General features: G+C 42.7%; 1 protein-coding gene across 1 annotated transcript in view; it reads left to right on the forward strand.

Annotated features, from left to right (window-relative positions):
- Nucleotides 1-24918, forward strand: part of LOC125096200 (phospholipid-transporting ATPase IB-like) — a 659532-nt gene that overhangs the window by 184221 nt on the left and 450393 nt on the right. The window contains exons 17-24 of the mRNA XM_047722948.1: nucleotides 1907-2012; nucleotides 2766-2848; nucleotides 5638-5687; nucleotides 7882-7951; nucleotides 8842-8926; nucleotides 9884-10023; nucleotides 11569-11707; nucleotides 20020-20084. Coding sequence (XP_047578904.1) covers nucleotides 1907-2012; nucleotides 2766-2848; nucleotides 5638-5687; nucleotides 7882-7951; nucleotides 8842-8926; nucleotides 9884-10023; nucleotides 11569-11707; nucleotides 20020-20084 — 738 coding nt within the window. The remainder of the gene's footprint in view (nucleotides 1-1906; nucleotides 2013-2765; nucleotides 2849-5637; nucleotides 5688-7881; nucleotides 7952-8841; nucleotides 8927-9883; nucleotides 10024-11568; nucleotides 11708-20019; nucleotides 20085-24918) is intronic.

Below are 24918 nucleotides of genomic sequence, written 5' to 3' on the forward strand. Positions count from 1 at the left end.
TTGGCCAGTGAGATATGAGGAGAGGTTTGCAGGTGGGGAAGGCAATCTGGAATCGAAGTCCAGTTGTCACAGTGCTTTTGGGGAAAATTTCTTAGCATTTTTGTAGTGTAGACCTTGGGGAACTTGAAAATCCCCTAACTTTTTGACTTCACTGAACTATAATTGTGCATGTCCTTTTCCCAAAGGCTGATTAGAAGTAGACATGTGAACCGTTGTGATTTGCTTCCATACAGCTGCTCTTAAATCACATTAACAGGTCAGAGAATAAACTATGAATGTTTTTAAAATACTTGTCACTGTCCATTTGTGACTAAAAAACCCAGGCAAAAACTCTGCAAAAATTAGAAAACACAGAATTACTTCCTGAATGTGCAAATACAAATCTCTCTAGAATGCATAGACAGCTGCCTATCAAACAGTGACAAATTAAAGACCTCGGTGTTAAAATAACCCAAGGACAAGGAGGCCTGGTGTCACCCCTGGCTTTGAACATCCTCCCGAAGTGCTAGCTCGAGTGGGCAAGTGAGAACTCAAGTGTATGTGTTAGAAAAGGAAAGAAAACGTCATCATCTGTGGGTGATAAAATAATTGTCTGCCTTAAAACCCAGGAGAGTCCCCTGAAACTCGGGGGGCCAGCAAGAGGGTAATTACACTTGGACATGAAATTCATTTATCAAATTCAGTGTTTTTACTTACATCTGAATGGACACTTGTGAAACATAATAGAATTAAGATTCTATTCATGATGTAAAAAGCAATAGATAAAATGCCTAGTGCAGTGCCTCATGTATGGTAGGCATGGAGATACTTTTTGAATGAATAAAAGATAAGAAGATAGTGTGCCGGCACCTACATTTAGACGCGTTAAAAGCCTTTATAATTAGGCATTCTGTATTCTTAGATTGGCAAACAGCATTAAGACATCCTAGTCTAATCCCAATGAAAATTATAAAAAGAGTGTGTGTGGGGTGGGAGAAATATATTAAATACATATCCAGGATGGTTATTTTTTTTTTAGATTTATTTATTTATTTGTCAGAGAGAGAGAGAGAGCGAGCACAGGCAAACAGAGTGGCAGGCAGAGGGAGAAGCAGGCTCCCCACAGAACAAGGGGCCTGATGTGGGACTCGATCCCAGGACGCTGGGATCATGACCTGAGCTGAAGGCAGCGGCTTAACCAACTGAGCCACCCAGGCGTCCCCAGGATGGTTATTTTTATTTTTTAAGGAATAGGCATGGGTTGCACTGCCTTACAGGGTTTAAGCAAGGACTAAGGTAAAGAGCAGACATGGTGTAGAGTAGTGAGTGCTAGGACAATGGAAGAGAAAGAACAAGGACTCACCTGTTTGGTCGATCCAACATAGAGTCCAGTGCCTTCTGTCTGCAGGGCCCGGGGTTACAGTGGTGAGGAAGGCAGATGACCTGCTAGCGCTACCGGGTCTCACAGATGTGGGAGGAAGCCTGTGAGCGCAGGAGTGCTTGAAGTGTTGCAACAAGCGTGTGCTGGGAGAACCCTGGGGGAAGGGCGCACACCTTGTTCTCGCCTGACCCCAGGCATAGCATGTCAAGAAGGATGTTCCAAAAGCAGAGTGATAGTAGACTTCTCAGATGAAGCAACTGTTGAATTGCAACCTGGAGGATGAGTAAGAACCGGCTGCAGGCGGGTGGAGGGTGGTGCTAGAGCACAGGGACAGCCGCCAGTTGGAGGAGCTGCAGACCAGAGCAGTGGGTGCAGCTTGCGGGATGGAAGTGGTAGTAGCCGCCAGATCCTGGGGAGCACAGAGCCCAGGCTAGGGTCTCGACCTTTGTTCTAGAGTGGGTGGGAAGCCGGCACAGGGTTCTAAGCCGAGGATGGCTGAATCTAACTGCGATGGTTTAACTCATGATCTTGCCCGTGTGTCTGTAGCCCACAGCTCCGTGCATACAGGAGTTCCTCACGCTCCTGGCTGTGTGCCACACCGTGGTCCCTGAGAAGGATGGAGATAACATCATCTACCAGGCCTCCTCCCCAGGTGAGGGCCCCGGGCTGGGTGTGCCCCATTGTCCCCTTCTCTGGAGACTTGGGTGTTTGCAGGTACTTGTCGGGTGGTGGGGGGTAGTAGTGGGGCAGCGTGCCCTGCAAGGACCCTACGGTTTGCCTCTGGCCTCGTGTGGTTTACAGGTTATATGGTGACAAGTGATAAAGCCACAGAAAGGTCGTGCTGAGCCCTCCTGACTCTGTAACAATGTGACAGCAAGATGAGACCCCTGGCCTTCTTGCATGTCGTAGCTGACGACCCTGCATGAGACAAAACTCGTGGGGGAGGGAGCGCTGCTTCTCTCTTCACCGTCCACCCCGCGTAGATCTTCCAGCTGCTGGTGGAACTAAGCTGGGTGCTAACTCTTGACCCATTTCCTGGAGCTCTGAGTCCCCCCGGACTAGAACTGAAACACTGCCTCACTTAGAGAAGATATTTAGTCAGAAAGCCATGGGAATGTTGCTTAAGTTCCTTAGGGAGAACTTGACCCCCACCGAGAATAGTAGGTATGCCATCACTCCTGTCTCGATGACTTCGTTTTGGCTCCTATCTTCTGACCTAACAGAAGTGCTGCCCCTCAGGACCCTGGTGCTGGGAGTGAGTGAGTGCCTCCTATATCCTTAACCGAGCATGGAGGCCAGGCCTCTCCAACTGCTGTGGGTTTGGTTAACTCAAAAAATAACACGGGCTTGGCAGAAGTCTACCATTACGTGTGATGAGTCAATGCCTCATCAACTCTCTTGACAGATGAAGCTGCGTTGGTGAAGGGAGCTAGGAAGCTGGGCTTTGTCTTCACGGCCAGAACGCCATACTCGGTCATCATAGAAGCAGTGAGTGACAAGCCTGGTCATTTCTTCCCCTTGTGCACCACCGACTTTTTTGAAGACTCTGTGTTTGAAATAACATGTCTGATGGAAACAGGATAGCTACATTCCTTTTTTTTTTTTTTTTCCTGTGAGAAACTAAATCCATGGCAAAGCTGCTGGTATCATGTGATTCTCTCAGCTTATTCTTGTTGTGTTTGTGTTGCAGGTGTTTTTCTCTCTTGGAGATGCTTCTCCATAAGTCTTTTGTACGCTGGTGTGGTTTGTAGTACAGAAGCAAGCAAGCAAGCCTGCTCTTTGTTCTGCAGCGGTCAGGGGACTAGCCACATGGGCCACGGGTCTGGAAGGCAGGATCTGTGGCTCTGTCTTTGTGGCTTTGGCACCCAGAGTATTTGCACAGCAGAGCCCTCGGTGCGCTGGCTTCCGTCTCCCCGGCTGGGGGAGAAGTGAGTTGGCACTGAAGATCTTTGGCATCTGTAGGAGTTTTTTCTTTTCCCTAGGGCCAAGGGTTTATTTATTTTATGATTGATTTTTGAGTTTCCCTGCTCAGGAAGCCTGAGTGAGAAATTTGGTGATAGGAAAAAAAAGATGTAAATCAAGAATAACATCCAATAAGGACCCTTGAGGTGGGCAATGGGGGAAATTGCTGGTTAGGAGGGGCAAGGTGCTGGCATGTTTAATGCTGACCAGTTAGAGGGGCTGCGTTTTGCTACAGGATGGGTTGATGAGGGCCTGCAGGCAGTTACTGCCATCCTCCCCAGCCTTCCATTTGGGACAGATTCATGGATTAGAACAGTTTTTGCCTTCATGCATCCTTCTATCCCTAGGCCTTGTTAATGCATTTGAAATTCACTTCTAATTTACATAATACATTGTTATTCCTAACTTAGCGGCACTACATTTTTCTTTTACTTATATGCAGTACCTAGAAAATTCACCTACAGTGTGCCCATTTCTTGGAGCTTTCAGGTTCTTCTGGAGTGCAGAGATCAAATCATAATTATTTTTATTTTAAAGTAGAACAGTGTAACTGATGGGGTATTGAATTTACTTCATAGAAGCTTCTCATAAATGAAGTCTTTACCCCTTTCGGTTTAAGGAGACTTGACATATGCTATAGGATTTTCTGTCATATGGGTACTGCTCTTTTCTCTGCATTGCAGTGACAGGGACTGGGAGTAGCTGTGGACTGATGGGACACAGGTGGGAGAGAGGAGAAGAGCATAGCTGCTTTTGCTTTGCTCACAGTACTGGATAAATATGGAGATCTAGAGAGAGAGCCCCCTGGCATTGTCATCATGGCGGTAGATGCTGACCAAAAGTGGATCGACACCTCTTTGTCTTTTTATTAACCTCTTAAGGCCATGTTTCTGGGAGTAAATAAGACTACCTGGTTTATAAGGGTCACAATAATAACTACAAAATCCTGTTTAACCGTAAATACCAGAGTATCCTCAAACCTGCATTCTTGAGGTGGTTACCAGCTTTTTACATGTGGTGGCCCTACTGGTCATCTTAACAGTGAGTCTGTGGGCTACACATGGTTGCACAGCGGTTGATGGGATAGCAAAGAGGGGTTGGCTCCTGGCAGTCACAGCACTTGTGCCATTGGGCACATTTCTGAATGGGCGTCTCACCAAGTTGGGACAGGCTGAGCAGAAAGAACTGGTGGGTGCAGGAGGAGGGGAATAAAGGCCAGTGAAGGCTGGATGATGTGGGTCGCTGGTGGTATTTCAGGGTGTGTGGAGAAGGGGTAGGGAGTTGTGGTCAGGGCAGAATGATGGATCGGTGCTGTGTGTCAGTCATGCACTTGGTAATTTGCGTGTTGCTTCATTCATTGCTTCTCTCAAACCTAGGGGACAGATGCTACCACCATTCCTAAGGAAGCCGCACACTTAGTGGCAAAGGATTCAAATTCATAAGGAACTCCAAGGCCCACATTCTTTCCACTGTGATGTAGTAGGGAAATAGAGAGCAGGTTTGATCAAGGAGTTTGAAAGTGGTACACACATAGTCTAGAATCTTCTGGAAAAAATTGAAAATATTGAGGTTCCAACTCTGAAGAACAATAACATTTGATTAATTGCCCTAGAGTCTCAGGCACATCCATAATCCTTATTTCTAAATCTAAAATTCAAAATCCAAGAAACTTTGAATTCTAAAAGTTTCTCCCCCATATTTGGGGACTTAGGTATTTGGCAGCAAAATGTAACCAGAACTGACATGAGGTCATTTGTGGTCTTAAGAATCTCAGTGTGAATAGTCTTACATTTTGCTATAGAAAATTGATGAGTTGGATTACAGGGTGTTGCCCCAGAACTCCGTGGGGAAATTATGGCACATGGTGTATGCATACATTTTTATATAAAATTGTAAAATTCTGAGTTCAGAAGCATGACCTGCCCCAGGGTTTTAGGCTGACCTGTGTAGCTTGTGTCCTATGTTTTCGCCTGTTGGAAGGGACTGTGTCAGCCTGCTGTTTGACAGCCTGGAGAAGAGTGAGAAGCTTCTACCAGAAGGGGGAGCTATTACCCCACAGGACTGGCTTGTGGGGAAACCGTAGCTGTTGGAAAGGCCTTTTGCAGGAGGATGGGAAGAGAAAATGAGCTGGAGAGGAGGGAGGGTGGGAGAGGGAATATGTGTATGTACATGTATGTATTATACAGAGAGAGAGAGAGAGAAAGTCCTGGAGGGACCGGGAGATGTATGTACAGAGAGGTTTTGATTGGGGATATTGTCGTTTTGAGATTTTAATACTTTGCACCTCAGGTAAGAGCCTGCTTTTCTTCTTTTAGATGGGACAGGAACAGACATTTGGAATCCTTAACGTCCTGGAATTTTCTAGGTATGTTTCTCTTTCATGCACTTGAAATAAAACTTCCATATATATTTAACAACGTCATCATGGTGTTTGCAAGATTGTATAACATGATTAAATACAGTACCTAAGTATTAAATTTATTAAATATATTTCCACAAGCCCTCTCCTCTCTGGAACTTGTGACTTTCATTAAAGAAAGTGAAGTAGATCATTTTTCTTTTTTTTTTTTCCAAATGAAACCTTATGCTTCCATATCCTCCTCTTTAGATTTCCAGACCTGCTGTTCTGGCATCGGCAGCTGCAGACATGTCTGCATAGTTTGGAGTATGTGACAGGGGCCCTATTTCTGTTGGTCTTTCCCACGTCCCATGAGGTCCTGCCTCGTGCTCCCTCTGAGCGCTCTCATGCCCAGCCTGGGAAACTGATGAGTGGCGGCTGATAAGATCGGTCCATCCTGTCAGAGACTTTGTCCGAATTGGGCAGTTCTCCTGTATATATTCCAGCTCATTCTTCCCCAGTGTGGTTTATTTAAGACCCAGGAATATTTGTTGGATAATTGGCTTCCTTTGTCATTAAAAAAAAAATCCTAATGATTTATTTCTTTTCTTAACATTGAACTCAGTGTTAGTACTAGAGCAAGGTTCTGTTGCTACCTCAAAATTATGTTTTCCCATTAGTAAAAGTGGGGTTTTTCAATAACCTTTGTTAAACAATTCCCACATTTCCTCTGTCGGCTTTAAAGCTGTTTGAAAAAGATCAATTTTTAACCCTCTTGAGGGAAATGCTTTCTAGCCCTAGTCTTTGGTTTTAGGACTGCAGACTTGAGCTTTGGGGGGTCAAGAGCCCTTGAGGATGGGCTTTTAGAGGGAAAGAAGGATGGTTGATAACAGTAGTGGTTCATATAGGGGAGTAGGGGCAGTGTCCCTGTTTGTGGAGGTAAGGAACACACTAAACGTTGCTTCAGACTTTTGTGCCCCATCTCTTGTGGATGTCCTGGAGACTATGTTATTATGTGACTGTGGTAACTGGGACCAGCAGTTATTACAGGGACAAAGAGGAGGAAAGGGAATTGGGTTAAAACAGGTGACTACGGATAGAGACATGAGGATGTAGTAAAAACTTTCTGGGGGAATACTACGGAGTTAAAAGGTTGTTTGTAGTTACAGCTGTGGTTCTATTTCATTTTAGTTGACTCCTCTCTTTCCAGATGCCACCGAATCCTAACAATACTCCTTTACAGTACTTGGTGGCGGCCTTGCTTTATACATTTAGAAACTGAGATGCTGGGTTAACAACTTTGCTGAGAGAGAATTCAGACCTAGGTCAGACAGAGTGCTGTCGGTTAGGATGTGGGAATTTACACAAAGCTGGGAGAGAATATCCTTCGGTCCTAGGAGCTAAGAGTCTATTGGGAATCCTCTTATAGGGGTGGGCAGTCAGGGGCCCACTGTGGTTGGGATGTGTTTTAGAAGGATGAAATGTCTGCAAAAGGCATGAGACAGAAGGTGTAGAGAAAGAGCATGCTGTGTCTTCTGGTGTGTGGGAGGCCTGCAAGTGCATGGGAGGGCTCGTGGGGGATGAGGCCTGGCTGCAGAGGTGTGTGGAGGTCAGTAAAAACTGGAATCTGTAGGCAGTGGGGAGCCGTTGAAGGTTCCATGAGTGAGCATGGGTCGTTATGAAAGAAGAGTGCAGAAGTGTCCATGGTGGAGAGGGGAGGGCAGTAATAAGGCACACCTCAGTGCTGAGTCAGGAGCGTTCTATGAATTTCTCATTTTTTTCTACTCCAGTTAACAGAAGACACAAGGGGCTTTTGGACTAAGTGGATTTATAGTGAAGCTTCCCCTCAGCTCCTTACTGGGTGGATTACTAAAATTTTGAGCTGTAAAATAACACTTTTACAGAGTATTATCAGGAGTGAGTTAAATGTGCATAATAGAGGGTCAAATAGTCCATTTCTGCTCTCCTGCTATTAATAGCTATGCCAGGGAGTTTCCATGGGAGGGAAAAATAGGCTTATGTCCATTCTATATAAATAAAAAGAGTAGGCGATATCCAATTAAAGCCCAACTCTGAAGGAAAAGGTGAGGAAAATGGAGCTTTGCCATTTTTAGGGCTCTCAGATCATCTTTTGATTTGTTGGGTGCTTAATCATAGGGCATGTGTCCTATCAAACAGACCAATGTTGACTGACTGTCCCTCTCTTTTCTTACCCCCACAGTGACAGAAAAAGAATGTCTGTGATTGTTCGGACTCCTTCAGGCCAACTTCGGCTCTACTGTAAGGGGGCTGTAAGTACTGGCTAAGTACTGGTGGGGCCGGGCGCCGTTGGCAGCTCTGTTGTTCCGCTGGCTGTTGTCCAGCTGTTGAGAGTTTACCCAAGGTCGAAGGGCTCTTTCAGATTGACCTTAAAATTGACCTGGTAGTAAAAGTCCGCTGAAGATCGTGGTGGTTCAGGCCAGTGTGGCAGTGGCGGCCTACGAAAAGCTTGCTTTTAGCCAGCTGTTGGTTTCAGAAAGAGCAGTTTGCTGTGTCATGTGGAATCCTTGCAGCGTGACTTCTGAGTCTCATTTATCGCTAGTGGGTTCTGACTTTGGGAAGATAGAATGATTCACATGGACCCGTGATAATCTTTTCAGTACCCTGAGATGGTGCGTGTGCACATGTGTGTGTGCACGTGTTCACTAGCAGCTTTTCTTAGTTGTTGTGGTTTGTCATCACAGAGAGCTTTTCTGAGCTGTGTTCCCTGGTGTGTCTTAGCTAAACTGGGTTCAGTGCCTAGTGGGCTGTGCACCCCCTGGGCAGGGGCTCCTGCAGGGTCAGGAGGCAAGAGTGTATTTGAGCAATTTAGGATGTGTCTGTTACCCTTTCCGCTTCTGCATAAAGGTGTTATAAATGTGGGCATGTATTTTGCAAATTTGGGTAAATGTAGGCACCATTGTGTCCCTGATAATTCTCTTGACACTTCTGGTTCTCCCCAAAAAGTGTTTGTTTGGACACATTCATACCCGATTCATTTTCCAAAGCTCATGACTGACTCTGGCCAACACTATTTCTGCTTGTCCACTCAAGTATTCTCATACACACTGGATAAGCACCATTAAAACAAAGCTAGGTTTAGAATGCAGACTGGAAGGTTTATTTAAGGGATAGCTAGTGACAGTGTTTCTCTATTTTAAAGGATAATGTCATTTTTGAGAGACTCTCAAAAGATTCAAAATACATGGAGGAAACACTGTGCCATCTGGAATATTTTGCCACGGAAGGTAAGTGAAATTTGGAAATGTTGTTTTTAACCGTCGAAGTTGTATTTTCACGTGTTTGTGGCTGTTGCTTTGGGGGAGCAGTTGTGTTCTGAATGGACATGTGTGTTTTGTGCAGCCCTTGGCTTCCTCATAGGATATACTTTCCTAGTGCCACCCCCAACGCCCCTCCCACTGTGTTCTGTGCCTATGACAGTGACAGGATGTGTGCCAGAGTCCACACTCAGCTGACTCCTCACCAGGAGTATGGACGGAACAGGCAAGCCAGCTCATGACCCATACCATCATTTTGCAGTTATTGTTCCCCTTCTTAGGAAACTCATGAGGTTATTTCCCCTGTCCTTCTTTTGTTATTCCTATGACACTGGCTTACCATGACTTGAGGAAACAATAATTCGTGGAGCCCACAGAGACTAAGAAAGGAGTTCTCTGAAAGGCCTCAAATAACACTGATGTCAGGGTTTCCAGAAAGGGGACTTGATGAAAGCTGGAGCCTGGCCGGACTGCCGACTGCCGCTTTTTCCCCTTCCTGCGTCCCTAGGGCCATGTGTGTGCGTGTGTGCACATGTGTGCCTGCTGGAAAGCCCGGGTCATCCACATGATGGCCCACTGGGCTTTTATTGCCATCTTGAAATGTACCCAGTGCCCCCTCTACTTGCTGATGCCTGTCCCCTACACATGTGCATGGGGGCCATGCCCAGCTCCTGTGCTTCTCTCTGTGGGGAGTTCACTCTGTGGCTTCCAAGTACTCTCAGATTTATACACACAGTGGTTTACAGCAAAATGTGCTGGAGTTGTTCTCCAGTGCCCTTTTTAGATGTGTGAAAGTTGACCTAAAAAGCAGACAGTTTCTTTAACTTTTTTTGAGCATGCTGGTTGAAAATGGACCACATGATGTCACCTGGGAGGGAGGGTATCCTGCTTGCTTGGGTCTCTGGATACACTGGGGCTGTTTTGCAGGCTTGAGGACTCTGTGTGTGGCTTATGCCGACCTCTCTGAGCATGAGTATGAGGAGTGGCTGAAAGTCTATCAAGAAGCCAGCACGATACTGAAAGACCGAGCTCAGCGGTTGGAAGAGTGCTACGAGATCATAGAGAAGGTAATTACCTGTGAGGCAGCTGTTGCATGCCCAATGAGGGGCTCCACCAAGCAGAGAACAGAGTCTTTGGACAGGAACCGTTTCGCTCTATAGCCATGTTCCCTCTTCCTGTATGAATTTTAACCATTAGCTTTTAATGAGGTCTTATTTTGCTTATGAAACACTTAGTTTTTATGGGCTATCTGGAAGGTGGAAACACCTTTAGCTAAAGCATTAATAGTATCTTAAGAAGTATCAGGTGAAAGACAATGTCAGTGACTCTCAGGGTTGACCTAAGATTAGACTTAATGAGATCGCTCACCTTACTTAGTTACAGGAGAATTCATTATGTGCAGGCTGGTTGGACTTTGTTCATTCTAAGCATTTTCACACTTATTCTAATAGTAGCTACCTTTGCCGTTGCTACTGCGTCTTGCCCACTCTGACTTTTGTTGCTGTGCCGGGCCTTTGCAGTTTATCCCAAAGCATTATGTAGCTTTCTAGGTATTGAAGTCCCTCAAATCTGGCAGCTGGATTTCACCTTTATTCTGGTTCATGTCTGCAACCATTGGCCCATTCTTTTTTTGGTTTCTAGAAATCTGAAATCATTAGCTTTTCTCATTCTTTGTGTGTGTGTGTGTTTTTCAATTATTCTTGACTTTTATTAATATTCCATTGTTGTTTGGGTTTTATATTTACTTGTCACTTTAATGGAATTCGATTGGAGTAGAACGGAATTCAAGTGTTTATTTGCTCTGCTTTACTAGAAATAAGCAAAATTACTTTTAGAATCAGAAAACGATTGCATAGATGATGGGCCTGTGTGGCACCAAGCAGTGGTAGTTCTGTTTTCCCACAGTTGGGTAATCAAGCTATGGTGCCCTATCCTCGGGGGGCTTTAGGGGGGCCTCGGGGGAGATAGGTGCTATGTGCAGGGACTCTGGAATCTGCCGGGCCAGCAGGCAAGGTATGGGCTGCTGAGGGCCCTCCACCTCCCCATGCATCCATACCCATCCTCACTGTGAGCTGGGCTCTGTGGGCCTGGAAGAAGTTTAATAGGGGCAACATTTGATAGTTCCTCAATCTTAAGATACTTCGATATTCTCATCTCTGGCTGTTGAAATGTTAGCATCAGCTATCCCTTAGTCTTGTGTCGTCAGATGAGTGTTATCATCTAGAATCAGTTTTTCTCCCGTGTTAACCATAACATAATATGTGTGTTACCTATCGGTGGGGTGAGAGGGGAAGGCTCACCTCCTGTGAATATCTTCAGGTTAACTTGCCCATATGCTTTACTGCTAGGTGACTTCTACTCTAACATGCCCATGGTCCAAGAAGTAATTAATGAATGCTGGGTTGCCTATGTGTTTCAGGTGGTTCTAATATTGCAGATAGTTTCAGAATGCCGCACATCAAGAGATCATTAATTACCTGCAAGCAAAGGTTTAGTGTAGAGGATATAAGAGAACTGTTGGACCATTTTGGCTGCCTTTTGGGGTCAGTTTTGCCCTTGATGTTGCTGTTAAGTATGTACCAGTCTGTAATCAAAATTCTTTTTCAATCTAGAATTTACTGTTACTTGGAGCCACAGCCATAGAAGATCGCCTTCAGGCAGGCGTTCCAGAAACCATAGCAACTCTACTGAAGGCAGAAATTAAAATCTGGGTGTTGACAGGAGATAAACAAGAAACTGCAATTAATATAGGTAATTAATTTTAAAATTTCCTGATGTTGGTTTTGTATTGTTTTTAAAGTGTCTGGTAGAAGTGCCTGAGGCTTCCTCAAATCCATTGACAGATGATGTTTTAAGGCCAAGAAAAGTTTACCTAAATCAAATGAGGATGCTTTTGTGAGAGTTATCTGCCTGGGATGAACATTAAAACTCTATCTCCCTGAATTGTATTAAACACACTTATATAAGATACAGAATTCAAGACATGACAACTTTTTCTTACTGTTTTCCTCACAAAATTGTAGTCTGAGACTAAGATAATCTTTTCACTAAGTTTAATATGCATTATAGCATATAATGCTAACTAAGTTTAATATAGCATTATAGCCACTTAAATGATTTTACCAACTACTGGATCTTCTAAGAGTCTGTCTCTTCCTTTCCCTTCCCTGTCTGGGTTGGTAAACTCTTTGCTTGTTAAACATCGTGGAAATGAAAATTGGGGAAAAAGAGGCACATTTTGAGTTTGAAAGGAGTTGAAATGACTAATTTTAGAAGATCTGATTTTGGTTATTGAAGTTGCTTTCAAGTTACCTGGTGCTTCTAGCCCCATTACAGCATAAGAAGCCCCAGTGCATATGTGACCAAATGAGTGTGTAAGGACCACATGACTTATAACGTATTTACAGAAGTAGACCGTGTCACAACTCCCTGCAGAAAGAACACACTGGAACCTCCAAATTTAAGTGACTCTTGCCCTATTGGGAGCGGTCTCCTTGGAATATTATCAGTTGAATCCAGAAGTACCCCTTTCCTTAAGCCTTCTCTTTTGAAGCGGCCCGGTCTCTCAGATAACCTCTGTAGTAGACTGATACCTCCTCTCTGCAGTGAATGCTGTTTTTGGTTTAATAGGTAAGAGTCATTTAATCATTTTTTAGCAAGGTTGTAGCTAGTCACTTGCAATCTGGGCTCCCACATGAGTGTAATCAGTCATAGGTGAATGATATGTGACTCATCAACAGTCTTGGAAGCTCAGGTACAGACTTTGTCTATGGATTTGTGTTGTCTTTCAAATGCATGTTTCTGGACAAAAGTGAACAGTGTTTCTGTGTGGATCCCTCACTACTGCTGGGAAATAAAAACCCAGAGTGTACAGCCCTTTAGTGATGTCAGCAATATTTTGTAAAATGAGGGTAAACATCTGCTTTTGGTACACTGTCCCTCGAGGTCTCTTTCTATGTATGTTGTTCCTTCAGGTATGATTTCTCATGTAAATTTGGGCTAAAACACCTGCTACTGATAATGTGACTCCTGTGATTCATGTAGAGCATGGAAAGTTGACTGTTGTCCTGAAATGCTGACAGGTTATGGAATGCTTTCTGCTCACTTAGAGCAATATCAAAGACGTGAGTAACCCCTCAAGTTAAGATTGCACGATAATGATAAGATCTGGAAAACAGAGCTTGAGGGTTCCTGCTGGACTATTGACCTTTTTATGCTCCTAGCCCCGGACTACTTCCTTAAGTGCTTTCTGGTGTTTGCTGTATGAAGCGAGTGTGACTTTGCTGTACGAAGCGAGTGTGACTTTGCTGGCATTGTGCTAGCTGGAAAAGGGCCGCTGTCCTTCTCAAGCCCTCTCTACCAGATCACCCTGCCCTTGGGCAGCACACACATCCCTCTTCCTGCTTGTTCCTTTGTCACACCTGAGCATGTCAGGGTCTGGAGGGTTTTGGAATAAACACAAATGAGGGCTTGAAAATCAACCCAGAAAACACAAATGGGTTATAATTCATAAAGGAAAGCTTGACTTGAATGTCGTGAGGCTTCTCTGAGCCTTACAGTATAATTGATGCCTGCCTGAAGAGTTTGTAAAAATGATGGTTATATTATTTTGTGCTTTTTTTTCAAAGAGAGTATAGGAACATGTGTAGTTTTGGTACCTGAAGCATTTGTTGCCATTAGATATTTTTAAAATTGATCTTTCTTAGCAACTACTCTGCAAGACCACAGTGAGATATTGCTTCCTGCTTATATATAAGCTGATGACTTTGCTGATATCTAGTCTTCTGAAGGCTTTTTTCTACTCCTGTTTCTTTTCCTAGTGTATCAGAATTCAAACATATCTTTGGTGTTATTAAGTATGCAGCCAGCAGCCAGGGAACTGATATTCTTTGAAAGAGCTCTGTCTGAATTACTTTTTCATTTGCGTTCAGAATTTATTGGTAATCCTGAGCAGTGTCGTGGGCTTAAATGCCATTTTCCAATTTAGGCCATCTCTCGAGCCTTTAAATGATGCAGAAGGCTCAGCAAAGGGTCGATATCAGGACACTGTATCAGACTTGTCCATGCCAGACCACAGGTGACAGCTATAAGCAGCACGAGGTCGTGCCCCAATTCAGTGTGGATTGTACGCCTGTTTACTTGTCCCGGGTTCCACATCCCCCCAGTAATCTGAGCCATTACTGATCCATCTTCCATAATGCAGCATAGTCTGTCCATGGTAGTGCATTCTCTGTGCATTTTTTGGGCACCCAGAAGATATGTGGGAAGAAGATCAAGTGTCTAGCAGTTCTATGTCTCTGTGGAGGAAGGACAAGAGAGCAAATGAATGGAATGTCTGCTGAGTGCAGCGGTCTGCTGGGAGTGCCTTCTGAATTCTGTCTTCAGTCTCTACATACGAATGGTCTTATCGCTGAAGGGGGAAATTCAGTGTTTATGAAGGTTAGGTTCTTTTTCATGACCAAGCTGGCTTGAGGTCCTAGGGCTCTTCACTTCTGGTGCAGGGCTCTCTTTAAACAGATTCACATAGTTTTCATAAAACTGTTGTCTGAAATTTGAAGAGTAGGGGACAGTGGTCCTGTGTTCCAGCCATTCCAGGATGCACATTGTTGTCCTGTGTCAATGTCCCTGAAATTGGGATGTCTTATAACTATTGACTCTTACGACTGTTGACTCTTACCACTAATCATATGGTCTTAGTGGTACTTACGGTAAGAGTTCACCTTTGGAGCTAACCGTTGGTACGTGGGGTTGTTGGCTCTCCTCGGCAGTGGGTTTACTTATCATAGAGGTGCTTGTAAGGGATACTTGGGTGGCTCAGTCAGTTAAGTGTCTGCCTTTGGCTCAGGTCACAATTTCAGGTTCTTGGGATCGAGTCCCTCATGGGGCTCCCTGCTCAGCAGAGAGCCTGCTTTTCCCTCTGCCTGCTGTTTCCATTGATTGTGTTGTCTCTCTCGTGCTCTGTCTCTCTCCTCTCCCTCTGACAAATAAATAAATAAAATCTTTAAAAAGGAAGCATTTGTAAAATGTAACTTCTAGTTCATACCTTGCAAACATTTAGTGAAATTAAGTTCCAGGGTATTTGTGTCTCTTAGGAGCCAATGAGTACCATATAGACCGTCTTCTTGCCTGTGGGTTTTAGGTAGTTGGGAACTGGCATGATGCCAGAATCCTAGTGTGCTGGCTTGAATTTATGCTAACTAGCTGTGTTTCAAGGAGTTGGCAATTTTCTTTCTTAACTTAAAGATTTGGCATCCGTTAGTCTAAAGTGAAATTTCAGATGTAGTCTTTGTGAGTCATGTCATTTCCTTATTACCACTGGGTAAGACATCTATTAAATAGGTAGACAGCAGATATGAAATCTACAGAATCTATAATTTTTTTTTCTAATGAATGTAGGATGAATGAGAACAAAAGCCATTTTAAAGTCATTAAGTGGGAAAGAGCTTTCCTTGAACCATTTCTAAGTTGTTGTGACTCATCATTTAATACTTATAAACCACTTCTTACAGTTATAGAAGTTTAATTTTTAAAAGTGAGTAAATATGGTGCCTGCTCCTATTAGTGCCTATAGTTTGTCTTGCATGTTGAAAGGAAGACCAGATTCTATTTTCATTGAAGCTGGGACATTGTTTGGTGGTTGTCTCAACTCGAGTGTTGTTTTAAACAAAAAAAGTCAGACACATTATTTCTTGATTACCTGCAGCTGGCTACTCGAGGCTCAGGGAACTCACATTCCTTCCCTGATAGGGGTGTGAGTTAATTCTGAGACAAAGCAGAAGGTGACATAGATGAAAGAGTATTAATTGTGCAGGATAGATAGTAAGTATGACTGGTGTTCATAATAGATACTGAATTAATGTTAGCTAGAATTGAGTCCTGTCAGTTTTTTTAATATCTGATTCCTTGGAGATAGCCACCCTCCTTTTTTAAAAGATAGAACTGAGGGGGCGCCTGGGTGGCTCAGTGGGTTAAAGCCTCTGCCTTCAGCTCAGGTCATGATCTCAGGGTCCTGGGATCGAGCCCCGCATCGGGTTCTCTGCTCAGCGGGGAGCCTGCTTCCCTCTCTCTCTCTCTACCTGCCTCTCTGCCTACTTGTGATCTCTGTCTGTCAAATAAATAAATAAAAAATCTTTAAAAAAAAAAAAAGATAGAACTGAGGCACAGAAATACCACGCAACTCAGTGTAGGTCACAGAGACTGTGAAGGTCCCCAAAATCTGGGTATGTACCTGTGACAGTTGATATTCATTTCCTTGAAGGAAAAATATCTGAGTCAAAAAAGACCAGGGAAGCTTCTTGGATGACATAGGTTTAGAAGTGGGGCCTTTGAGAATTTGTTTAAAAAAAAGAGAAAGGCATAAGGAGGGCACGTGATGTGATAATGAATTACTGATAAATTACTGAACTCTATCTCTGAAACTGATGATGTACTCTATGTTGGCTAATAGAATTTTAAAAAAAGTCTGAGCAGCCCAGTTTGGTTGGGGGGATGGGTTCGTGAGGCAAGGCTGAGGCTATGTGCTCTTACATGTGACAGAGCCTTCCTGATAAGGATCTGGAGGGAAAGGTGCACAGGTGTGTGGTTCTGTGGACATGTCCTTAGCTTCCTGGTTCTCTGGATGATGAAGGACTTTGTACTGAGCCTCTTTGACCCCATCTGGAATAGATTAAGAATACTGTCTTTCATTATCCATTCTTGATGTTTGGCAGTATGCTTCATATATTCATACGCAAATATTGATCAGACTCTCTCTCAAAATATTTAGGACCAAAACACTTACTGAGGGTTTGGAACCATGCTGAATCCTAGTGATGGGTAGCTTTATTCATCTGATCCTAAGATACATGGTTAGTAAGGATAAACTGTCCCTAACCCTTCCAGAGATGTCTCCCGAGAAATCTGGATTTGGGTACCTTTGACAATGTGAGCTTATCTCAAAAGAGAGGTAGAATGATGGCAAGGTCTGGGAGATTTGGTTTGGTAATAATTTCTAGCATGGATAATTATTTTCTTAAAATCATGCTCTAAGTACCATAGAGTCTGTAATATTTTGATTTCTTTGAATGTTGATTATACTCAGGTAGTAGAAAGACTAAATGTTTTTGTAGTGTGCTGTTAATTACAGGTGTAATAAAAAGTGAAATCCCAGAGGTTCTCTCCTCAGTGATTTTATGGTCGTTTTGTTAGATTTCAAGATTAAAGAACTAGACCTTAATTTACAAGCATGGATTGACATTTCATACCTGGCTCTTCTCCAAGAGTTGATCTCATTTTATCCACAAACATTAGAAATCAAGCACACCAAACTGGAGGTGACATAATTTAATTTGCCACATTCGCTAAGTCACAACTAACTGTGTTAAACTTCCATGCTCTGTACAGTGCAGGTGTTCTGTGTGATAATTCTCTAAGCAGAATCTCACTTCATTTTCCAAATTAAAAAAACAAACAACAAAACCGATTTCCAGAAACCTTTAGTTTTGTATATTGAAATTCATGGAAGTGTCAGTGGTTTTATTTCTTGCCCTCTCCCTGCAACAGCTAAAAAAAAATACTAAGAGTTTTTCCATAATATATTTGTGTAGCTTCAGTTGTCAAGAAGCATTTTGCTTAAACTGAAAAATATAAAATAAAGCAGCAAGCAAGGACTTAAAAATTATAGCTAGCTTCTGCAGCTGTTGTTCAAATCAAAAACTACCAGCAAATCCTTTTGCATTAGTTATACTAAATTTGTAACAGTCTATGTTGCATGAAGTTGCTGGAGGTCTCTGGGGATATAAAGAAAGAGCAAGCCTCCCATAGTGGGAAATAATTATAGTTGCAACATCCCCTCTTGTAAATGAAAATAAAGTGTAGACCTCTCTTCTGGACCTGATCTAAGAATTTAAAGGAAAGAAGAATACACTTGTAAAATTTTAATGGGAAACAAAGACTTTAATTTTGTCAATCTAATCAGGCAGAACTTTGAATGGCATTCTGGGAAAGTCCTAGTTGTACTCATCACTATTGTTAAAATATGAACTTGAACAAGTTTGAAAACATAGAAAATTGTTTCGTGTTTCCTCCTTTTTTTTTTTTGTTTTTTGTCTTTTGGTCTTAAAGGTTAAACAGGTATTTGCCCATGTGGTATTATGATTTTAAATTATTCAGTTTATTCTAGTTTCTAAAATAATACATAGTTGTTTTAGCAAGCAAAAAATCTCATTCCCGTGAGGTAACTATTGTTAATGGACTGGACTGTATTTTTATGGTATTGCTTTTAAAAATATTTGGATTAAAAGCCATAAGTTTGTGCTTCAAGACTTGTGTTTTGAAGTGATCTACAAAATGTTCTGAAATGACAATTGTTAGTGAAGGATGTAATTTGTACATTCCAAAATAAACAAATATTTATTGTCTCCTTCCTAAACAACAACAAGAAAACAAGATTTTTCTTAGTTTTAACTTTTGTGTGTTTTGAAGTCTATTTGGTGCCTTTTAACAGGGTTTCCTTAGCATGGGGTTAGAGGAGGACGGGTGGGGTAAGGGTTGGGAAGCCCTGCTGAGTAGAATTGTCACATAAATGCAGTAGTTCTGAGACTTGCCCATTAGTTAAATGCCTGTCTCCTTGTCCACTTAAATATAGCATCTCTAACGGATATTTTAGCTCTTCTGTGGAGGAGAATCCAGCCTCCTACTTGCTTTAGGAACAGCATTGGTTAAGCCCCTTCCTTGAGACTTACCCAGGTACTTGCTTAAAGGTTGTAATTCCCCAGCTGATGATTTGTTTCATGTTTCTGTGATCATTAATCCTTTATCTTCAGATGCTGAGGAAAAAGAAACAATTTTATAGGTGGAAGGATTCTTTTCTTACCTTTTCTCAATAAGATAAATTGAGATTGGAGATTGGTGAAAAGTGCCAGCTCTCTCGGGGCACTGAGATGGTGGAGGGTAGCTTGAAAGGAGCCTTTCCTTTCCTTGAAAGGAAAGAGTAGAGTCATGACGGACCTTCAGGGTCTTAGGATTTGCTGGAGCTGATCTTCCTCAGAGTGTGTGGATTTGAGGGGAGCAGAGGGTGGGCTCTCCTCCTGGTCTGTGGTGTCACTGAGTGTCTCCAGATGTTTTGGTGTGGACTCCAAAGCCTGAGTAGGAAAGTGGTTCAGAGAAAACATGTTCACCTTCTGGGAAGAAGGGTAGAGGAGCATCTTGCTTAGCCTGTAGCGATAACTATTTTAAAATGAGATGGAAATTATTGATAAGAGTTGGTTTTGGAAGACATCCTTTTGTTCTAAACAAACTTTTATTTTTTTTACCCAGGTTTAATTCTTGAAATGGGGATTGCTTTGAACTTGGATAGGAAAAGTGATTCCCTCGACATATGACAGTACTCCTTTAAAATCTGTTGTGAGGGGCGCCTGGGTGGCTCAGTGGGTTAAGCCGCTGCCTTCGGCTCAGGTCATGATCTCAGGGTCCTGGGATCGAGTCCCGCATCGGGCTCTCTGCTCAGCAGGGAGCCTGCTTCCCCTCTCTCTCTCTCTCTCTGCCTGCCTCTCTGTCTACTTGTGATCTCTGTCTGTCAAATAAATAAATAAAATCTTAAAAAAAAAATCTGTTGTGAGAATTACCCACTTTTTAAACAAAGAAATGAGGGATTTTGCTAGTAGAGTAGGCTCATTTACGCCGATTTGGAAACACCGTCAGATTTCATGTGTTGTCCTAAAGTGTTAGCTATTTTTTAAAGCTAATCCAAGGCTTTTCCTGATGTTCTACAAGCATGAAGAAAAACCCATGGAAAATTGACCAGTATTTAGCCATTAGGTTTGAAGACCTTCCCAACCAGTCTACTCGGGCTGTCTGTAAGAATCAAAATCTGCTTAAATTAGAACCTACTTTTCCTGCCCCCGCACGCTTGTCCAATTCCTCTGTCTTTCCCAATAGGCTTAAAAAGATAATACGGAAAAAAAAAAAAAAAAGATACTACTGAAGGCATAAGAAGGGAGACTGAATTTAAATAGATACTGAAAAGCAATGAGTTCATGGAAGGGATGGTAAACTCACTTGTGTTGCACTTTCCTCCGCTCTAGGATATTCCTGCCGGTTGGTATCACAGAATATGGCCCTTATCCTGTTGAAGGAAGATTCTTTGGATGTAAGTAGTTTTTCAAAAGTTGTATTTATTATTATGGTATTAAACTTTTTATTTATTTTTACTCTAACCGATAATGAGGGCTTTTTTAAACTAAAAAACAATTCTAAAACTATCCTGTGTATTTTCTTATTTATGAACAGATGTCATAAATTCCTATCTTTAAACACTAAAGTAGTAAATTTGGAGCAGTGCTTCATACTTTCCTTTGTTTATCTAGAATTGTGCATTTAAAATGTTAATGGGACCATTTTGATTTGCTAAGTGGTGATGGTTCACTCCAGAGTAGATTAATAAGGAGACTAGGAGGATTTTTCTTTCTAGCACAAACTTTAACATAAAGATAATATTCAAGTGTCAGGAGTTGTTTGAATTTATACGGGAATAGGCTCATGGAGGATTGAACAGCATGGCTCTCTGATCATTTTATCATTTATATGTGCCCATGCATTCAGTGGCCTAAAGCCTCTGAGGAGACCAGGGTTGGGAACTGGTGTGAGGTTAACCAGTGACCTGGGAAGTAGTTTAATGGGAAGCTGTCAGCTGAGCAATGAGATTCCATTCGTCAGGACTTGTAACAAGGACTTGTTACTGCTCAGAACCAAAGGCTACCCTTCACGCAGTATATTTAAAGCTCCTTGTAGGAGCAGATGCCAGCGTTAGTAAAAGGGATGAGATATGGTACAGAGACATTTGTACTTGCAGATCAGGAAGGCCCTGAGTCCTCTTGAGAAGGCCTGCACATACTCCACCTCTTCAGGACTCCCAAGGCAGGAGTCAGGGGTGAGTCTGTATGCCTCCAAGCAAGATGCTGCTCCAGGGGTTGGGAGCATCCTCCTTGGATGCACTCACAGCCTGTGAGCATACCCAGAATGTCTGTGCCAGAGGCTCCCTGGTTTGCTGATGATATTCTAGACCCAAGGCATCCACAGCCTTAAACTAAGCCTCTTACGGGGTGATACCTCAGAAGTGAGGCTATATTTTCCCTCTATGCCAGGTGTTCTCTAGAATTGGGAGATGGGCTTTGACTCTGCACAGCAGTCTAAAGCCATAAGTACAAGCTGGGACTTTTGGTTGACCTAGACCATGGCATGATTTGTGAAGCCAAATGAGTTTCACAGAGTGTGCCTGGCTCCCCTTGGCAACATTTTAAGAATTCTTCTTCCTAACCAGTGTTGAACATCCTCTTTTAGTGCAATGACTTTCATGTACTCAGTATCTGCTGAACGGAGGTGCAATTTCTATGGATTTTTTTGATCCATACTCCAAGGGACGTTCCATATTTCTGACTAGAGTCCTTTCTCCTCTTTCCCCTCCCCCACCCCTTTCACCTTCTTCCCCCTCATTCTTTAGTTGGGTTGAAGGCATTCCTATTCTCAAAATATTTCATTTGGTAGGTGTGGAATAAAAGCAGAGTCCTAGGGAAATAACTCAGGACTATAGTAGATCCCTGTGGAGCTCCCCAGTTGAGCTTTTCAGGTTGCAGAGCTCTGAGGTTGAAGCAGACAAGAGAGGAACAAAGGACGTGGCCCCAGAATTAAAAACATTGGGTCTAGCTTCCCTTACTTCATGCCACATGTAGTGGACTCTCATCCCATTCACTTTACTTCTTAAAAGGATCCTAGTCCTGAATTGCCTATTGTCCAATGTTTCATATTTTTGTTTCCAATTTTCTAGTTGTTTACAAGTCTGGTGTCTGTTACCTTATGATGTCTAGAAGCAGAATTTGATTGATGTACTTCTGCCTCTGTAAGGTCATCTTTGAGAAATACTAATTTCAAGTTTATGGGTCTGCACCACTTGGACTTGTCTTTCCTGCTCCTAGAGCTTGGCCAGTTGTCCCTGATTTTGAGAACTCTAGGGAAACAACTGGTTCAGGAGAAAAAGAAAAGAGTAGAGCGTTGATATGACCTCTCGGTTCCAGGGAAGAAGCAAGAGGATTGCTGGAAAATCAAAGAAAGAATATCATAGATGATAATTTAAATAATGTTTTGGTACTGCTTGTCATGGACAACTAGCATTCCCCCCCCCACTGGTGATAAGATCATCATCACTGCCTTGAAACCCAAGCAAGTGAGATAATTAATCCCAGATTCCCATCTTTGGACTGTTTCTTAGAACTGCTTCTGATACCTAATACAGGAATAGTCAGGATTCAGTGCAGGAAATTGTGACAGCCAGGTCTATCAGAAGATAAATACCCCACATATCAGTTGAGCAGAGTGATTTTAATAAAATTATGAATTAAGTGTGGAGTTGTTAGATAACAAAAAGTATAAAAAGAGAATTCTAGGACAAGTAACAGCCCTTAGGAAAAGTCAGAGTCGGCACTTTCTGCAAATGAAGTTTTCTTGAGCACCCTCATCCCCCTTCATTTCCATGTTGCCCACGGCTGCTTTCATACTGCAGTGGTAGAGTCAATGAGTTAGAGACCACGTTAGAGACTTTTGGCACCTAAATCCTAGAGTATTTACTATCTTGTCCTTTCTGGAATTGTTCGCCTGTCCTAAGGTACCTTGTGGAAACTGAAGGAAGCAGCGACCCCTCCTAGGCCTGAGGGAACACAGGGGAAAAGATTGGAATTATTAATACTTTCAAACTTCAGAGAGGGGGCTCTCAGAGCTGATCCTCGGATGTCTGAAGAGGGGGAGATAGATGCCTGGCTGGTCTAGTGTCTCTGCCTTTGGGGTAGAAGACAATGAAGATAGTTTTCCAAGTGTTGGCGAAATCTGAAACCTGGCTTCATCTTCTGTTGGAAGGAGCTGTGCTTGCCAGGGTGGAAAAGCAACTCTCAAGGGAATTGCAAGGAGACAGGAAACCCACAGGAGACAGGCAGGAAGGAGCAAGCTCTGGCCAGATTGGCAGTCTCTCTCCTCTCCTCTTGCACCACCTACTGGCCGAGTCTTGCATGGAGCCCTTTGGCAAATCCCAGTATGGTTTGTAGAGTTCCTGTTCCAGGATTCCACACTACATGTAGCAGGGTAGCCTTGAGGCTGAGAGTTGTTGACTAAGTTACTGGCACAGAAACTGAGTTCAAGTATAAAGAAAGTTAAAACAGTAAATTAGATGCTCGCAAAATTACTGGAAAAGCTGAAGGAGCAGACGTCTGCATGTCCTAGGTGGGTTTCCATTTCATGCATCCTGTGTTTATGTCAGTGCTTATGCATATGTGTTTATGTTTATGCATCCATGTTTACAGTCACGGTCAGGACACTGTTGTTGTATCCCGAGAGACTTGAGGAAGTCACTGTTCAGCTTCCAGTTTCCTACACCTATGAAGCTGGGACGAGGTGGTAGAATTTGGAATACTTCCCCCAATGAAAAGGAATCGCTCTCTTCTTTCTGTCTTCCAAATCTTAGACAAATGTGTCTCATTGAAAGAATCCACCCTGAATCCTGTTAATAAGGGAGTCTGGGAAATGCTGTTTTAGCTTTGCTGCCTTGCCATATATAGAGAAGAAGGTAGAAGAGGTTGGAAATAGATAGAATCCATCAGCAAACGGTGTCTAGTACTGCCGACTTCATAGGCAAGGAGTGGGAATCAGGAGTTACACAGGATGTTATAGGATCTCACTGATGTGGTTGATTTTAATATACAATATATTCTTTACTTTGTAATGACATGTAGAATCGCCATAAACATTTTGTGTACCACTTAGAAGTCTGTGTCTGTTGTTTTCATGGCAAAGCACTGAACAGTTGTCAGCCTTAATGGTGATGAATGAGAACATAGTGGTTAAGGAACTAGTTTCTGGAATGCCTGGTCACGTTCAGATACTGATGCTTGGGCTTAGAAAAGTCTTTGACTCACAGTGAATTCTTCTAGTAAGTCATTTACTGTTTTCTACTTTTCTTTTACAAAAGCCCAATTTCTAATTTGGTCTTTTCTCTAGTGACAGGTGGCTCCCTAGTAAGTTGCTTAAAGGACTTTTACAATATGGAAGCGCATACCCATATTCATACCCACAACTGTACTGTCATTTGTTGCTTCCAGATGAAGGGGGGATTGCATTCTTTTTAACTGGCTGAGTAATATTTTGGGTGTGTGTGTGTGTGTATGTACCACATTTTCTTCATCCATTTATCTGTTGATGGACAGACACCTGGCTGCTGCCATATCTTGGCCCTTGTTAATAATAGTACAGTAAACGTAGGGACGCATGTATCCCTGAGTTCGTGTTTTTGTTTTCTTTGGGTAAATACCTAGTTGTGGAATTACTGGCTCATGTGGTGTTTCGGTTTTACTTTTTTGAGGAACCTCCATGCTGTTTTCTACAGTGATTGTACCAATTTCATCCCCACCAGTGGTGCACAAGGGTTCTCTTTTCTCTACATCCTTACGAACACCTCTTTTCGATACTAGCTATTCTGACAGGTATGAGATGATACCTCATTGTGATCTTGATTTGCATTTCTCTGATGATGAGTGATGTTGAGCACATTTTCATGTGTCTGTTGGCCATCTGTAAATAAGTCACTGAGATGAAAAGTCAGAGAAATAGCATAGGGGATATAGTTAACATTGTAATAATGTTGTTTGGTGACAGATGGTGACTACACTTAGTACGGTAAGCTGTGAGCAATGCAGAGAATTGGGAGTCGGTGTTGTACAACTGAAGCTAACACAGCATTGTATGTCAACTATATTTAATAATAAAGAAGACAAAGGTGATATTTTAATGTGTGATATGGTGATGGGTTTTTTTTGGTATGAAGAAAACACTTGAGGAAGATATGTTTAGAAATGCTTGTGATGCAGAAAGTGTGGGTTGCATCTCTTAAGCCATGGATGAGACAGTCTCTCCAGTAACAAAAGCTCAGTGTGTTGAGTGCTTCT

Source organism: Lutra lutra, chromosome 3 (assembly GCF_902655055.1).
Source record: "Lutra lutra chromosome 3, mLutLut1.2, whole genome shotgun sequence".
In the NCBI taxonomy this organism is placed as follows: Eukaryota; Metazoa; Chordata; class Mammalia; order Carnivora; family Mustelidae; genus Lutra; species Lutra lutra.